Consider the following 18,715-nt stretch of genomic DNA (forward strand, 5'->3'; position numbering starts at 1 on the left):
GGGGCCCCCCTCAGAGTGCTGGCAGGAGCTGGGCATTCCTCTGGTCCAGGGGTTTTCCAGATGCCTTCCTGTCCCTTTGTGGTCACCAGAACTGATGCCTTGTCACACTTTGACACAAAATAACTCACAGAAGCAGGCTAGATGTAAATAGGGAAGAAAAAGAACCCAAAAAGCAAACTTTATTTTCTGACTCCACTATATATACAATAGCAAAAGTGAGAGTGGATTGGAGGGTGAAACTGCCACCTCTCCAACCACACTGGTCAAACCAACAGTCCATCAATTCTCTCCACCCACAAAGAAGAATGCAAAATAATCATTGTTTATATGAACGGTGTGAGAAAATTCAGTAGAAATATGTAAATATCAGAAGGCATAAGAAACTTTTAGAAGACATTTAAAACTCTCAAAAGAACAGGGCAACAATGCCTAAAGAGGCTGACCTGGAACAGACGCCTAGACAATGTTAAAGGAATAAAGTAGGTATTTATTAAAAGGCCTTCAAAGGATACACTTTGGGCAGTACAAGAGCCCGGCCATGGCTATACACCCAAGATGGACCCAAGATGGATGCAAGATGGACGACCGATCACAAGCCTTCACACTTTTATAAGTTTTGGTCCATTTACATATTGGGGTTAATTGTCCAATTACAGCTTCAGGTTATCAAGTCCCACCCTCCGAATTTTCTCTCCTCAATTTGCTGTTGTTTACACCTTTTGGCCCTGAAGCTGCAACAGTGTCCTTGGTTCTCAGGCTGGAAAAGGATTGTTTTGTCTAACTAAGCTGTGAAGAGAACTTACTAGCACTTAATATGAAGTTCAGAGTTACATAGTAAGGCAGTACAGAATCTGAAAAATATGAAAGCTAAAACTTAAGGCATCAAAGGAACAGCCCCCAAAAAAGGACACCAGACATTGAGGACAGACCTCCAAAGAGCCATATAACGACTTTTGATAAGGGCTGTGACTATGTAAAATAAAGTCAAGGAAGTGGGGATAGCTAATGAATATGTAATTAGTATGTATTATAAAAACTGTTCACCCATTGCTCGGGGAACTCAATTGGAGGAAGGATCCTCTGAGTGCCCAGTGCGGCAATAAAGCATGCGTGCTTTCTAATACTCAAAATTGTATTAGAGAGTTTCTATCGGGCTGATTTTGGTATCATTCAAAGGGAGATGCAAAACTCTGTGAGAAATGGAACCCACTCTGAGATGCCTATGCCTCACAGCCCTTCAAATCACCAGGCTAGCCCAGATATACGGGGGCCTTGAGGGAAGGCGGATCAGGAGTTGGGCAAAGATTCCAAAAGAGGCTCTGATTCCCCGATGTGGTTGTCCAAGCTGTTTATTTCATGGGATGAAGGGGAAAAGAGAGTGAACCAGAAGGGACAGAGCCTTATCTAGGCTCAGGACAGGGGGGGCTTCTTGGGTCTCCACCAACCCAGTTAGGACAGGAAGGAAGGGTCCTACTATCAGGTCCCAGCTACAGGAGTCCCTGGGGAGGGAACAACCATTGCCTGAGAGCAATGCAACATCTCCCCCTTATTTGTTAACAAGGTTACAGGAGCTAGGTTAATTTTAACACTGAATGCGGGTTTCCCACCACCTACAGTTGGTGGCGTAGTCAGGCCTCCTCAGGTTTGCCAACTCTATGTGGTTGACTTCTGAGGTAGAAGGTATGAGACCCTTGATAGCTTTGAAAATCAAGTGATGTAGGATCCCGAATGTCAAGGTTACAAGGAACAGAATAACAAGACATAACAAAATTGATTTAACTATATAAGTCCACCACCTCATGAATCCCCAGCCCTTGAACAGTTCTGTAAACCAATCCTCAGATTCTTGCTTCACTTGTCTGATCAGACTGTTCATGCTTCGAAGGGCAGCATGGATGTTTAGAGCTTTTGCGGTCAGGTTCATGCAACATCACCCCTCAGGTGAATTTTTAAAAATGTAATAAAGGACAATAGGGGACAAAATCAATATAGCAAAAGTAACAGTACTGGGTGTGCAACCATAGCCAAAGGCACATCAGATAACCATAGCAACTCTTCGTATATACCCTTTCTATTGCATTGGCCAAATACACATTCATAAATTATTATACATATTCAATAATTTCTTTGAACTCATTTAAATGTTCCAGGAACTTTTTAGCATGGTTCCTCCACTGATCTGCCTTTTTCGAACATGTGCAGTAATCTTGGATGTGGTTTTGAGGGTTGTGTGTCATGCCCCCACCCCCCCCCCAAGGGCCTCCTGTTCCGTGGTTTCAGCAGGTCACAGTTAGCAATAGTCAAAGTGTCAGTAGCAGGGGTCCTCATCACACTCATTCCTCAAATGTTATCTGACCATGCAGATGGTTTAGCTATTTCAGTCATTGCAAGTTAACCACAAGTACTCTAAACCAACATCAGCTACTTCACAAATATATCTGAATTATTTTCATTATTGCCAGATAGTTACAAAAATAAAAGCATTAGTTATTATTTCACAACTATAGCTATTTCTGCAAAAGTTAACATTATATTATAATGCATAACACATACCATCCACTTTAATATTTGTGAAAGCCAAAATTATATGAGTTAAACACAACTCCTTTTTCATTTTCTATGATTGCACAAATTGTTAGATTCAAATCTAAAGTTAATATTCCCCATTCTAAAGGTTCTTCCACTGATTTTGGTAACAGTGCGCATGTGTATTGGGTCTGGTTGAGATAGATTTCATTTTCCCTTAGCAGCCCTCATGGAGCTGTGCTTTCCATCATGTGAGAAATGACTGCTCACTTTTAAAATTTCAAAGGATTATTAAACTTTAACAAAAAAATGCAACAAAAGGATTGAATAAGGAAAAATTAAAGTGCTGGGAGCAAGGATTAAACCACCATGTGCTCATCTGCAAAATGGATGCTCCGCTTTTTATATCGCTAGCCCCTCCTGAAGTCTTGTCAGTCAACTCCTTCCTTGCTGTCCAGTGGTGGAGATCATTTTCTTACATCTTGATTGGAGGTCAGGAGCTACCATAGCAACAAGCCAATCCTCCCCAAATGCCCCAACTACCAAGGCCATCCTGTGATAACAATGCAAGGGGGAGGATATATTACAGTAACATAACTATACATCTACAAAACTTCTCTTTACATACACATAATGTTCACCCCCTAATTGTGAGAGCCAACCATCTCATTACTCATCTGTAACAAACCCCCCTTTTCTATAACTCATTTGGTTCAAAATATTAACTCTTACTTTCAATTTCAATAATTTATTCCTACTTCTCAAAATAAAAATTTTTGGAATGAGTCATACTAGCACCTGTTGATGTGGGCAAGGACAGTGGGAACAGGAAAAAATATCTCAGGTTTTCCTTAGGCACACTTATCGATGAATTGGTTGGGAGACAAAAAGGGATCACAGAGGTCTGGTATGGTTTTTTACCCCCATCTACCATGTGAATGGGGTTGCTATCCATAGTATGTGTATGTTAGTGGCAAGTACAGAGGTCTGTTGCAGCATTTCTGAAAGAGAGGGGGCATGATTTATATCTGGAATGAGATTTGAGCTACTCCAGTCTAGGCCTCAGATATGGGCCTTGTGAGGCCTTCAAGCCTGTGACGCAGTTAGAAATTAAGAGTTTGTGACGCAGTTAGAAATTATATTAAGGTGTGATGTGAAACACTGGGCTGTCTGGGTGTGAAGTAGTATAGGTTTATAGTGTGAAGGTTAGTCCACCTTAAGACAAAGACAAACAATGTTAGCTTGCCAATGAGAGTGCCTTTGTAAGCTGTAAAGTATATAGAAGTGTATATAAACTGCCATCTTCTCACTAATAAAAGGAGAACGTTTGATTAACCATATTGGTTTGACGTGCGTTTGTCCAGTCCAGTTTTCCTGTTTTATGAGGAGCCTGGCTTTGAGTGGTGCCCCGAACCAGGGACCCAGAACGCTCAGAGAGCCCCAAAATTACTTATAGGGTAACGGGGAGCCGAGTTTTAGTCGTGACAAAAATCAGGTCCACATCACTTCATAGTGACGGAGACCGGGATCCTGAATTTTCTCTATTGCAAACGAGGATCAAGTGAATGGAGCGGGGAAGACTCCAGAATCCAAATCATGCCGTTCACGATGAGAGGAAGAAGGCTTTCTGCGTCGCTGTTTGGCGGTGGGAGCCCGCTGGAGCACAGAGAGAAGACTCCGGTGTTTAAGCGCCGGAATGGTGGGTGTGGACGTAAGCCGGAGCCAGGAGCTGGAGCGGGGGTGCTGCCGTGCTGAATAAAAGCAAATGGAGCGCCCCGCGGTGGTGGTTTGAGGTAAGCCACAAACAGAGAGGGTGAACAGTCATCATGGATGGGGATCTGCAGGCCTCATTGCGGCTGCTTTTGCATATTCTCTCAAAGAGAGCTGAAAAAGTGAAAGAGGCTGATTTAGAGCAGCTGGTTTTGTGGGCAAGGAACAAAGGCAAGTTACAAAAGCCTTCCTGATTTTTAGTAAAACCGAATGGCAAGAACTAGGGCAGTTGCTTTGGGACGCTGTGGTGGAGGGTGGAAAGGACAAAAAAATGGTTCTGGAGTTCAGAGGCATTTGGAAAAAAGGTTTAGATACCCTGCAGAGCATGACCATGGAGAAAAAGGCCGCTGAGGCTGCCGTTCAGGCATTTGAACGGTCCACACCAGAACAGATAAAGATCCAGAAGCCATCTCAGGTTGAAAAATTCTTTAGTGTTTATAATATGCAGCCAGTGCGAGGGCAGAAGGCTCCAGTCAGTCCCTCTGTTAAGGAATTTGTTGCTCATATAGACGTGGGCGCAGAGCCAGGCAGCGCGGGGCTGGGCAGCGCAAGACTGAGCGGGCCAGGATGCGCGGTTGCGGCAGGGGTGGAAATGTGCCCACAGACAGAGGATGTTAACAGCTCGGCGGTCCCGCACAGTGAGGCAAACCCGGAAGTAGCCCTGCTGTATCCTTCAGGAGGCGGGGTGACACCTGAGGAGGCAGGTGGAGTTGGTGACAAAACGGGGCTGAGTCAGGAGGCGGAACACAGGGGGGAAGATCAAGGCGGAGACCGGGGCAGAGACGGGAGCAAGGCGGCACTGGCCCCTCGATCCCCCGTGGATGCGGCGGCGGCGTGCGTGCACAAAGGTGCGGCTCGGCGGTACCCAGTGGTGGCGAGCAGCCCGGCGCGACTCGGAGGGGCTGAGCACAGCCATGCTAGCGGGATGGCAGAAGCAGCTACACAGACAACAGCAGTGCAGGCCCCTGTCCCAGGCAGCCCCTCCCCCCCCCCCCCCCACTACGGTAGCGCTGCACTGTCCCCTCCCACCAGGCTCCGACTCCAATGACTCAGAGTTAGACTCCCCTGATGTCAATTGTAGCAGGAAGAAGTGATCACAAAATAAGATACAAAGACCAAATATGTTACAGCAAAAAATAGCCCAACTTGCCACCCTTTCAAATCATCAGGTTCAACCAGTGGAACCCTCCACTGAGCAGCAATTGGCATTGCCAGCTGTTTTAAAAAATCCATTGCAGTCGCAATGGGCGTCAGTGGTAAAATATGCTATTTTAGATGGTGACTAGCAGGCTGTCAGCTCCCTGGCCTGTCCTGCCATACTATCTAATGGGAATGCCGTGTGGTAGCCCCATGAGTGGAAAATCCTACAATCAGCTAAGCAGACAGTCACCACTTATGGGATCAGGTCATAAGCAGCAAGGAACATCATTCAATATATATTTACATCAGATGTGTGTAGGGAAGGCTGGGCTCCAGGATGGCTTTGATGAATGGAGACGAGAGATCTCTGAAGGCTGCTCTTAGAATATATGGTTTATTAGTGATGGTGAAATATCTTGCTTGGAGCTGCCAGACGCAGCACGTGGCCAGGCCTGGTGGGATGGGGGAGGGGAGAGACAAGGAGTAGAGAGGATGCTCTAGGAGAGGGTAGAAGTTCCAAGAGAGCGGGGATTCCAAGAGAGGGGAGTTCCAAGAGAGGGGAAGTTCCAAGAGCGTGGGGGTTCCAAGAGAGCGTCTGGCCCCTCAGAGACCCCTTATCAATCAGGGGGCTTCAAGGTGGGCTGGAACAAGACTTAGGCCAATGGGGTTACAGACACTTGATGCTTCAGGGTAGGGTTAAAGGTGTGGGATGAACCATACATTTTGGGGGTTGAGATAGAACAGTCCATTTGACTTTTGGACCTATCTGTACGTAAGGGCATTGTTCAACCAGTAGGGGGGGGATTGTTTTCATCCTGGCTGTACTATTGTGAATCTTTTGCCAGGCAATTATATTTATTCATCCTTCCCAACAGATGTGCTTTGTCCCACTGATTAATCTAATATTGCCTCCCTGCTACTGACATCTTCACAGTTTCTCATGTTTGAAAGGGAATGGATGTTACAGTGAGCTCATGGGCATTCTGTTCCCCCTTCCCCGGGACCCTGTGACTCTGATCAAGATAACCCCTGGATCCTCCTTCCTGCCCCAACGGGGTTGGCAGAGAGCCAGGAAAGCCCACCCTGTCCAAAACCTATATAGACCCCTGAGAATTCCTGCTCTTTCTCTTTTGACCCGCTCTCACACGGACACCACAGAATAAAGAGAGCTGTTCCAACACCCTGGGGTAAGAGCCTCTTTTGAATATTTATCCCTCTCCTGGTATTCCTCCCCTCACAGCCCCCTATCTCTGAGGAAGCCGGATTCTTTGGGGGGCTGCGTGGAGGGGGGAAAACTACAGAAACTACAGTTGCCGCCTAACGTGTGCTGCCTCTGAGCCCACGAAGAAGCTGGACCCCCTATTTCAGTGGAATTCAATAGCTTTTGGGACAGTCAACTGCCCTAGTACTCGGGCACCGGGGACCGCGCCTGGCTGGGAGCACTTGCCATAGTGACTGCAGGAGGCTGCTTGCGAGAGGGGGTGCCAGGGACCCTCTGCGATACAGCGTGGAAATGGTGGGCTGATACCCACGTTCCAGGGGGGAGAAGCCACGGGAGGAGAGGGTTGGAGCCGGTCCGGCCAGCAGGGGGACCAGCGCCCCTCCCCCGTGCCCCCCCCACTCATATTTCCACGGAGGGAATTTCGAATCATTCGTGCTGTGTTATTAACTCTGGTGGAGATTAGACCAGTGATACGATTAAGATCATGGGTACAAAACTGTCGCTGGAACAAAAGAGTACACTAACACATCTTAGCAATATTTTAAACAATGTATCGTTCTCTAACAAGATTCTCCTGCGTTTTGTGTGCTGGCTAAAAGCAGAAATACCAAATTTTACTGTGCGAGAACTGAATTCGCTTTCTTTTTGGGACCAAATTGGACAGATATTAACTTTAAAAGTTGAAAATGGTGAACATAAAGTTTCTCGATTTATTCCGATATTTTTACAAGCACGCAAAAAGATTTTGGACGCAGAAAAAAGCACGCAAACGCAAACCCACAGTTCTAACACTCCCTTTTCCCCCTCCTGCCCACTTCCTCAATATCCCAGCCCTGAAAACCCCTCACCCACCCCTTATTCCCCTCTGACACCTTGCTTCTCCGAGAAATATAGTCCGGAATTCGCCTCAGAGAGCACTGCAGTGTCTCTGAAGCACATGTAGCCAGATAATGGGGGCGGCCATGTGCTCGGGCGGGCGCTGGCTCCCTCACCCCCCCGCTCCCCCTCCCACTCACATTCCTTTGCTTCCCCCGCCCTCCACCCCCTCCCCCAACGCCTCCCTATCTCCCACGGCACCACCCCACCCTCCTTATCAGTGCCAGCCCCCGTGTTGCCCAGGGAACAGGGGCGGGGCCGGCCCCTGCACTGCTTCCAGCCCCAGTGCTGACGACAGCAGGGCGGGGGCAGGGCACGGCAGCCCAGCCGCTCACAGCGTGGGCGGGGACCGAGTTTGCACCGCGGAGCAGACAGCCCGGGGAGGGGGGTGCGAGCTGCCTCTCACCGGGGCGGGGGGGGGGGCTCTGGGGGGACATAACCCTGCCTCTACCGAGGAATCTATACCATCTGTAGCACCAGTAGTTTATTTAGGGAGAACAAATGCTACCAGAAGTTATCAGCCTCTACCATATAGAGACAAAACAGAAAACTGTAAAGTTCAGAGAGAATTTGGGAGGTCTAGTGAGATTTTTAAAGGTATGATTAGGGCAACCTTACATTCAAATGAAATGGTGCCGAAAGATATAAACGATTTGTTTACTAACATCCTCTGAATATGAGATATGGGAAAATAAGTGGAAATTGGCTTTGGAAACAGTTTTGCAAGAAATACAACATACACCCAGTGAAGCCCTTGACAGTGATGGTCAGCCTATTACAATGCATCATTTATGTGGTACAGGGGACATACAATGTCCAGAAAAACAAACCAGACTGTTACCTAGATCGGTTTTAGAAAAAATCTGTAAGGCTGCAGAAAAGACTCTGTATCAATTACCAGGAACTGAGGTTAAATGCAGCTATATTAATATTAAACAATTTCCTTCTGAGAGTTTTTTACAGTTTGTGGATCATTTGAGAACCCAAGTGGAAAGACAGGTGCAAGACACCAGGGTACAAACAGAGTTGATTAAAGAAATGGCTCAGAGGAATGCAAATGAGACCTGTCGTAGGATTCTTCTCAGTCTTCCTCTCGATCCAGCACCTAGCCTTGCCCAGATGATTTAAGCCTGCGCCTAGAGAGCAGAGCTGCTTGATAATCCTGTCAGTCATAGAGCACCGGCAGACCTACAGCCTGTTGCCACTGCTGCATCAAGCCCAAGGAAGCAACCTAGGTCATCACAACACCTGCAGCACATCATCTGCCTGCGTTGCAAGAAACCAGGACACTTTGCCAGAAACTGTGATTTGCCTTCACCGTGCCATCTATCAGTAGAGCAGCACCAGCAAAACGGTATGTGTTATGGTGAGCTCCTGGGCACCCTTTTGTCCCTCCTTTCCTAGGGCCTCTGTGGCTCTGATCATGATAACCCCTGGATCCTCCTCCCTGCCCCAATGGGGTTGGCAGGGAGCCAGGAGTGCCCACCCTGTCCAAAACCTATATAGACCCCTGAAACTTCCTGCTCTCTCTCTTTTGCCCCGCTCTCCATGGACACCACAGAATAAAGAGAGCTGTTCCAACACCCTGGGTAAGAGCCTCTTTTGAATACTTTTCCCTCTCCTGCAATTTCCTCCCCTCACAGCCCCATATCTCTGAGCTGGTCGGATCATAGGGGGGGCTGTGTGGAGGGGGGGAAAACCATAGAAATAACAGTTGGCGCCCCAACGTGTGCTGCTCTGAGCCCACGAAGAAGCTGGACCCTATATATCAGGGGAATTCAATAGCTTTTGGGACAGTCAACTGCCCTAGTACTCTAGCTGCCTTTAAAAGCTTTGAGTCATGGGGACCAGTTGGGGACCTCTGCCTGAGTACCCCAGGAAGAGCCGACTGGAGAGGGAATCCCCAGAGGTTTTCACACACGAATCCCGCAGTCGCAGGCTTGGTAAGTTCTCCGATCGCGGAACCTGGGACCGCGCCTGGCTGGGAGGGGTTACCATAAGTGACTGCGGGGGGCTGCTTGTGGGAGGGGGTGCCAGGGACCTTCTGCAAGTCAGCGTGGACCGGTGGGCTGCGCATACCCATGTTCCAGGGGTAACAGGCACGGCAGGAGCGGGCTGAAGACGCCCCGGCAGCTGCGGGACGAGCGCCCCTCCCCCTGTGCCCCCCTGCTCGGGTTTTCCACGGAGGGAAATTAGAATAATTCGTGCTGTGTTATTAGCTCTGGTGGAGACTAGACCAGTGATACGATTAAGATCATGGGTACTAACCTCTCGCTGGAACAAAAGAGTACACTAACACAACTTAGCAATAATTTAAACGATGTATCATTTTCTAACAAGCTTCTCCTGCGCTTTGTGTGCTGGCTAAAGGCAGAAATACCAAATTTTACTGTGCGAGAACTGAATTCGCTTGCCTTTTGGAATCAAATTGGACAGATATTAACCTTAAAAGTCGAAAATGGTGAACATAAAGTCTCTCGATTTATTCCGACATTTTTACAAGCACGCAAAAAGATTTTAGAAGCAGAAAAGAGCACGCAAACGCAGACCCACAGTTCTAACACTCCCTTTTCCCCTTCCTGCCCACCTCCTAAATATCCCAGCCCTGAAAACCCCTCACCCACCCCTTATTCCCCACTGAAACCTTGCTTCTCCAAGAAATATACTCTGGAATTCGTCTCAGAGAGCACTGCAGTGTCTCAAGAGCACACGCGGCCAGATCATGGCGGCGGCCATGTGCTCCGACCGGCGCCGGCCGCTCCACCCACCACTCCCCTTCCCACTCGCATTCCTTTGCTTCCCCGGCCCTCCGCCACCCCCTCCGCCCCCACCCCCTCTTCCCTCCCCTCCTCCGATGCCTGCTTATCTCCCATAGCAACACCCCACCCTCCTTATCAGTGCCAGCCCCCGTGTTGCCCCGGGAACAGGGGCGGGGCCGGCCCCTGCACAGCTCCACGCCCCAGCGCTGACGACAGCGGGGCGGGGGCAGGGGACGGCAGCCCAGCGGCTCCCAGCAGGGCGGGGGCAGGGCACGGCAGCCCAGCCGCTCAGAGCCGGGGCGGGGCCCGAGTCTCCACCGTGGAGCAGACAGCCCGAGAGGGGGGGGGTGAGCTGCCCCTCACCGGGGTGGGGGAGGGCGCGGGCGGGACACAAGCCTGTCTCTACCGAGGAATCTATACCATCTGTAGCTCCAGTGGTTTATTTAGGGAGAAGAAATGGTACAAGAACATACCAACCTCTCCCATACAGGGACAAAACAGAAATCTGTAAAGTTCAGAGAGAATTTGGTAGGTCTAGTGAGATTTTCAAAGGTATGATCAGGGCAACCTTCAATTCAAATGAAATGGTGCCGAAAGATATAACTAAATTGTTTAAATGTTTACAAACATCCTCTGAATATGAAATATGGGAAAATAAGTGGAAATTGGCTTTGGAAACAGTTTTGCAAGAAATACAGCATACACCCAGTGCGGCCACCGACACTGATGGCCAGCCCCTTACAATACACCATTTGTGTGGTACAGGAGACATACAATGTCCAGAAAAACAAACCAGACTGTTATCTAGATCGGTTTTAGAAAATATCTGTACTGCTGCAGAAAAGACTCTGTATCAATTACCAGGCCCGGAGGTTGAATGCAGCTATATTAATATTAAACAGTTTCCTTCTGAGAGTTTTTTACAGTTTGTGGATCGTTTGAGAAGCCAAGTTGAAAAACAGGTGCAAGACACCAGGGTACAAACAGAGTTGATTAAAGAAATGCCTCAGAGGAATGCAAATGAGACCTGTCGTAGGATTCTTCTCAGCCTTCCTCTTGATCCAGCACCTAGTCTTGGCCAGATGATTGAAGCATGCGCCAAGAGAGCAGAGCTGCTTGATAATCCTGTCAGTCATAGAGCACCAGCAGACCTACAGCCTGTTGCCACTGCTGCATCAAGCCCAAGGAAGCAACCTAGGTCATCACAATAGCTGCAGCACATCATCTGCCTGCGTTGCAAGAAACCAGGACACTTTGCCAGAAACTGTCCTCAGAACCAGAACCAGAGACAGATCAACAAACAATAAAACTAAATGCACAGCACGTGCCCACTGCTACGCACAAAGATATAAATGTCGCAGGACCAATATGTGACAATGCCTCTCTCTTAACAAATAAGGGGGAGGGTGGGTACTATGGTGGGGGGGGAGAGAAAAATAAAAATGTGAAATGTATTACTAACAAGGTTTGGCAGCCACTAGGCCGGTCACGTCTAATGACTGCCAAAGGATTTCATTTCAGAAACACTGATTGGAAACTCATTATAGTGGACCTGCCAAACACTCACAAGACCTGCAGGCGTACGATATGGAACTGGACAGTGAGTATTTTGTTATTGGGGACACAGCATACACACCTCCTGAGATTGAAATAGTTCCCATGACTACTAAGGGAAAAATATCCAGCCTTATGCTGTTGGCACGTTGCTTGCACCCTCCATTCTATCTAGAAAACAGGCAAATTCTGGCACAAGCCATTCCCATCCCAGTAGAAATCACAGTAGAAGGAAAATCTCCAGAAGTCTACTGGGCAGAAGTAGTAGGAAAGGATAAACCCTCCATGGCATGCAACCTAGCACATGCGTCAGAGCATCTTCAGGTGGAAGGTGTTCTGGACACAGGTGCAGACATCACGGTGATACCCAAAACCATGTGGCCATCACACTGGGAATTGCAACCTGTGGCAGGCAAACTTCAGGGTATAGGAGGAACCACATTGGCAAAAATTTCTAAAAATGTAGTGCAAATTGAGGGACCTGACGGGAAATCAGTAAGTGTTCGCCCATTTGTGGCAGACTATAAGGCTCCTCTGTGGGGAAGAGACACCATGTCCCAGTGGGGAGTCCAATTAATAATTCCTAAGACACCCCAGGATTTTCGGGAGTCGCCGCTGTGGAGCGCCATGCCCACAAGTTTAAGTGGTTGGATAACACCCCAAAGTGGGTAGCACAGTGGCCTTTGAATAGAGAAAAACTCGAGGCGCTTGAAAAACTTGTGGAGGAGCAGGTAGCTCAAGGACACCTGCAAGAAACAGACAGCCCTTGGAATTTCCCAGTCTTTGTAATAAAAAAGCCTGGGAAGGACAAATGGAGATTGCTCCACGATCTCAGAGAGATAAACAAAATTGTGGAGGACATGGGACCTCTCCAACCAGGGATGCCGAGTCCAGCTATGCTTCCCCAGGACTGGAAATTGGCTGTGTTAGATATAAAGACTGTTTCTTCCAAATTCCATTGCACCCTGAAGATGCCCCGAGGTTTGCATTCTCAGTTCCCACTGTCAATAGAGAAGCACCGATGAAACGCTACCACTGCAAAGTTTTGCCCCAAGGTTTAAAATCCAGCCCTTTCATATGCCACCAGTATGTAGCAGCACTACTGTCTCCAGTACGTGCAGAGAGAAAGGATGCCATCATCCTACACTATATGGATGATGTGCTTGTGTGTGCTCCCAATGACTCTATACTCCAATATACACTTGACCTAGTGGTTAAAGTTTTAACCTCTGCTGGATTCAAATTGCAGGAAAACAAAGTTCAAAGAATGCCACCTTGGAGATACCTGGGCCTGGAAATTTCTGCAAGGACTATTGTCCCACAGAAATTGGAGATAAATTGCAACCCCAGAACACTAGCAGACCTCCACTCGCTGTGTGGGTCTTTAAATTGGGTAAGGCCCTGGCTAGGCCTCACAAATTAAGATCTGGAACCTCTTTTCAATTTATTGAAGGGGGAGAGGGAGCTGGCCTCCCCCAGGGAACTGACTCCAGAGGCAAAGACAGCAATCGAAAAGGTACAGAAGGCCTTGTCAGAAAGGCAGGCACACAGGTGTGACCCAAATCTGCCTTTCCAGTTCATTGTTCTAGGAAAGCTGCCACACCTGCATGGGTTGATTTTCCAATGGATCAAGGGGCAGAAGGACCCACTCTTAATCATAGAATGGGTTTTCCTATCGTTCCAAAGATCCAAAACCATCACTAGGCCACAAGAGCTGATAGCAAAGCTGATTCAGAAGGCCAGGGTGAGGTTGTGTGAATTAGCAGGGTGTGACTTTGCATGTATTCACCTTCCAGTCAGGCTTTCTGAGGAGGGAAGGAACTCTCCTGAGAGGCTGACCAAAGGGATGTTTGAGCATTTGCTCCAGAGCAGTGCCAGTCTCCAGCTATCTCTGGACAGCTATAGGGGACAAATATCAGTCCATGCCCCGTCTCACAAGTTGTTCAATGAGGAATTCCACCTTATTCCTCAAGAGAAAAGGAGCAGGAGGGTGCTCAGGGCTCTCACACAGTGTTCACGGATGCCTCTGGGGCTTCCCACAAGTCGGTGATGACGGAGAAATCCACAGACTCAGCATTGGGAAGCTGATGTTGAGCTTGTGGAGGGATCCCCCCAGGTGGCTGAACTGGCTGCAGTGGTGAGAGCTTTTGAGAAGTTTTCCGAGCCCATCAACTTGGTGACAGATTCTGCCTATGTGGCAGGTATAGTGTCCAGGGCGGAGCAGGCTGTGCTCAGAGAAATAGAAAATGAACATCTCTTCAGGTTACTCTCAAGGCTGATTTATTTAATCTCGCACCGAGAACATCCATTCTTTGTGATGCATGTGAGGTCACACACTGACTTGCCAGGTGAGATTGCAGAGGGGAACCGAAAAGCAGACTCCCTTGCTGCACCAGTCGAAAAAGCACATCTCCCTGATGTTTTCAAACAGGCAAAGTTGAGTCACGAGCATTACCACCAGAATGTGCCAGGTTTGATTCGACAGTTCCAGCTAACACGGAGTCAGGCCCGAGCCATTGTGATCAACTGTCCTAATTGCCAGCTCCAGGCGGTGCCATCCTTAGGCATGGGGGTAAACCCCAGAGGCCTTAGCAGCTGTGAGGTATGGCAGACAGACATCACACACATTCAGAGTTTTGGTCGCCTTGAATGCGTTCATGTAAGCGTGGACACATTCTCAGGTGCAGTGTATGCCTCTGCCCATATAGGACAAAAGGCTGCACATGTCAAACAACACCTAGTGCAAGCATTTTCAGTATTGGGGGTGCCAAAAACGATCAAAACAGATAATGGCCCAGCGTATGTATCCAAGGAGTTCCTGGAATTTCTCCAGCAGTGGGGAGTGGAACATAAGACTGGCATTGCCCACTCCCCCACAGGTCAAGCTGTAGTCGAGCGTGCACACCAGACACTCAAGCAGGTATTGAAAAAACAAAACAGCTCAGCTCCGTGGATGTCTCCACGAGAAAAGCTCTGTAAAGCTATGTTTACTATCAATTTTCTGAATTGTTCATTCGAAAATATGAGTCCACTGGTTGTGCGTCACTTTAACAGTGGCAAGCAGTTTAAATTGTCTCAGCATCCACCGGTCTTGATTAGGGATCCGGAAACTTGGGAAACCAAGGGTCCCTATGAACTTGTAACCTGGGGTCGTGGCTATGCGTGTGTAGCTACTCCCTCAGGCCCTCGGTGGATTCCCCAGAAGTGGGTGAAACCTTTTGTGCCCAAGAATCCAGGTCAAACAGAAGGGGACAAGAAGCAAGTATCTGATGCTTCAAAGAGAAGATGCCGCCAGATGGGAGAAGAAGAAAGTTCCTAAGCATTAATCCCTTCCGGCAGAACAGAAACTTTAACATGTTCTTAAAATGTTTGTTCTTCCCTTTTAGAGAAAACCTACCTTCCACTCAACCCTGTGTTGAACCCCATGCGAGTTGTCATCCTGCAAATGCTGAAGAGAATGTTCAAGGGATGGGGATTCACGGGGTGGTGGACATCTGTTGTTAGATCAATTTTGTTACTCCTTGTTATTCTGTTCCTTGTAACCCTAGCATTCGGGATCCTGCGTCACTTGATTTTCAAAGCTATCAAGGGCCTCATACCTTCTACCTCAGAGGTCAACCACATAGAGTTGGCTAACCTGAGGAGGCCTGACTACGCCACCAACATGGGGTGGTGGGAAACCCATACTCGGGGTTGAATTGAGCCCAGTGAATTCCTGTAACCTTGTTTAACAAATAAGGGGGAGGTGTTACGGTGAGCTCCTGGGCACCCTTTTGTCCCCCCTTTCCTAGGGCCTCTGTGGCTCTGATCATGATAACCCCTGGATCCTCCTCCCTGCCCCAATGGGGTTGGCAGGGAGCCAGGAGTGCCCACCCTGTCCAAAACCTATATAGACCCCTGAAACTTCCTGCTCTCTCTCTTTTGCCCCGCTCTCCATGGACACCACAGAATAAAGAGAGCTGTTCCAACACCCTGGGTAAGAGCCTCTTTTGAATACTTTTCCCTCTCCTGCTATTTCCTCCCCTCACAGCCCCATATCTCTGAGCTAGTCGGATTCATTCGGGGGGCTGCGTGGAGGGGGGGAAAACCATAGAAATAACAGGTATGAGTGGGTTTGTCTCCCTCAAGGAATGCGCAATTCTCCAACCATGTGTCAGCTGTTTGTTGACTGGGCTCTGTGACCAATTAGTTGACATTTTTCCAACACGATGATTTATCACTACATGGATGACATTCTCATTATCACCAAACAGCCGTTGGCAGATGCAGACTTGAATTGGCTCTTTTCACAACTGAAGCAGCATGGATTTACAGGGTCCCCAGAGAAAATACAGCGATCAGCCCCCTGGAAATACTTAGGCTGGCTGATCACAGTTGCACAAATTCGATCTCAGAAACTTACCTTACCTGTTAACATTTCTACTCTACATGATGCTCAGAGACTCTTTGGAGACCTGCAGTGGGTTCGTACCATTGTAGGAATCAGCAACGATGATATGTAACCATTTCTGCCATGGCTTCATGGAAGTGATGCCAACAGCCCTTGAGTCTGCACCCCTGAACAACAAGAAGCTTTGATTCGGGTTTCAGAAAAATTACAACATGGTTGGAGTGCTCATCGCATTGAACATTTGCCGTTGTCACTGTTCCTCTCCAACGCTGATGCTTCTCTGCTTGCCATTGTCTTTCAATGGCAAAAGAAAAAGAGGGAGTCCAACATGGATCAACAGAAATCTTGCTTAAGTGGGTGTTTTTACACGTTCAACCAAAAAGTCGTGTGATGGGCAGGACAGATGCTCTTGCTGCATTGATACGAAAAGGCAGAGACAGAATTTTAGAAATGGATGGAAAAGAGCCAGCAGACATCACTGTTCCTGTGAAAAATGAAGATCTGGAATGGCTGCTCAGACACTCTGCTGTGCTGCAGGAAGCATTGTTAGGTTTCACAAGAGTGGTGCACAACAAACAACCAAAAGGCCGAATGTGGCATTTTGTCAGTCATTATCAGTGGTTGGAAAGGCCCTTGCGTTCATTGAAACCAGTGGAAGGAAAGACAGTTTTTACTGATGCCAGACGAAAATCAAAAAGAACTGTGTGCGTTTGGCAACAATGAGGGAAATGGTTTAAACATCTAATCAGAGATGATGTGAAAGATAGTTTACAACCCTTGAGTTGAAGGCCGTGTGTTGGGCTTTCCACACCTGGAACAAAGAACCACTCAATGTTGTTTCAGACTCATTATATGTAGTTGGAGTTATGCAGAGAATTGAGGATGCACTCCTCAGAAGAACCCAGAACCAACGTCTTGGAGAACTGCTCCTGCAGTTGTGGAGTGTGTTGAAACAACGCCAGCATGTCTTTTGCATCATGCACATTCAAAGTCATCAATGTAACAGCAGTTTAGGAGAAGGCAACACATTGGCGGATGCTGCGGTCAGTTATGCTGTCCATGTTCCCCCAAAGAAAAACTTTGAGAGAGCTTGCAACAGTCATGAGACATTTCACCAAAATGTGAGAGCCATGCACCGACAATTTCAGATACCCATGAATGATGCAGAAGGGATTGTTCGAGCCTGCCCTCAATGCAGTCATTATGGGCCTGGCCTTGGACTTGGCTCAAATCCAAGGGGTCTGAGAGCTTTAGAGTTGTGGCAGATGGATGTAACTCATGTTACCAAGTTTGGTAGGCTGAAATATGTCCATGTCACTGTAGACACCTATTCTAGATTTATTTGGGCCACAGCACAAACAGGGGAAAAGGCTCTGCACGTGGAAAGGCATTTATTTGCCTGCTTTGCAGTAATGGGTGTACCTGTAGAAATCAAAACTGATAATGCTCCATCTTATGTTAGTAAACAAATTGTTACATTTATGCAGAGGTGGGGGGTGAAACATACTACAGGGATCCCTCACTCATCTACAGGTCAAGCCATTGTAGAGAGAGCCAACCGTACCCTGAAAGAATACCTAGCAAAACAAAAGCAAAGTGATGACACCAATGTATTTAATAGATTGTTAAAAGTATTGTTTACTCTAAACTATTTGTGTTTGGCAGAAGGTAGAGAAGAACCTGCGGATGTAATACACCACCAAGCAGTGAAAGAAGGAAGACCACAAACAATTCCAGGACTTTACGTTTATCACAAGGACATGCGGATGGGTGAATGGCAAGGGCCAAGTCCGGTGTTGTTTAATGGTAGAGGTTATATGTGTGTTTCAACAGGTACTGGTCCAGCCTGGGTGCCAAGGAGATTCACCCGTGCGTGTCCACAGGCAAAGATACCAACCTGCAGTGATAATAACATTGACGATGACAGTTTGCCTGGAACATCCCGTGATAAATCCAGTTCTGATAAAAATTAACTTTGTAGAGTACAGAGAAATGAGTTGGATTATCATAAGTGTGAAGTTAGATTTATCAGAAGTTAGCTTATTATAAGTTATAGTTTATGTTTTGAATTTTGTTCCTTTCATGTTAAACAAGGCATTCAAGAACCTGAGAAATATGTGGTGGGTCACAATGTTTCTACTAAGTAATGTTTTAGTAATTGAAGTATCTGGAATCCTTGACATTGATAAGAGAGAAAACATGTGGATCACTTGGGCCAAACTGTAGTAGATAGGGACAGGCGAATGGAAGATCCCGGGATGCGACGGAAAGAAAGACCCTTCCCCCTTCACCCTGCAACACGTTATCTACCACCCCCAGAACATGTAACCACACCTAACCCAGTAGTTTTCCACTCCTGACTAACCCTAGAGATCCTACCAACCCCCCTGACGTAGCAAAGTCCCCCAAGACTATTTAAACCCATGAGATAAGATAATAAATGCTTTAGACCGTCCACCACATTGGTGTCAGCATGTG

General features: G+C 47.6%; 1 protein-coding gene and 1 long non-coding RNA gene across 2 annotated transcripts; both read left to right on the plus strand.

Moving 5' to 3' along the window:
* Nucleotides 1-9,338: 9,338 nt before the first annotated feature.
* On the plus strand, nucleotides 9,339-18,692 carry LOC140682142 (uncharacterized). The gene is made up of 2 exons (XR_012053405.1): nucleotides 9,339-9,477; nucleotides 17,903-18,692. It is a non-coding gene; the product is annotated as an uncharacterized lncRNA (long non-coding RNA).
* Nucleotides 9,474-18,692, plus strand: LOC140682140 (uncharacterized). Its single transcript, XM_072923038.1, has 3 exons — nucleotides 9,474-11,893; nucleotides 15,234-15,823; nucleotides 18,071-18,692. The coding sequence occupies exon 1, from the start codon at nucleotides 9,791-9,793 to the stop codon at nucleotides 10,802-10,804; it is 1,014 nt and encodes a 337-aa protein (XP_072779139.1). The 5' UTR covers nucleotides 9,474-9,790; the 3' UTR covers nucleotides 10,805-11,893; nucleotides 15,234-15,823; nucleotides 18,071-18,692.
* Nucleotides 18,693-18,715: the final 23 nt, after the last annotated feature.

Source organism: Taeniopygia guttata, chromosome W (assembly GCF_048771995.1).
Source record: "Taeniopygia guttata chromosome W, bTaeGut7.mat, whole genome shotgun sequence".
NCBI lineage: Eukaryota > Metazoa > Chordata > Aves > Passeriformes > Estrildidae > Taeniopygia > Taeniopygia guttata.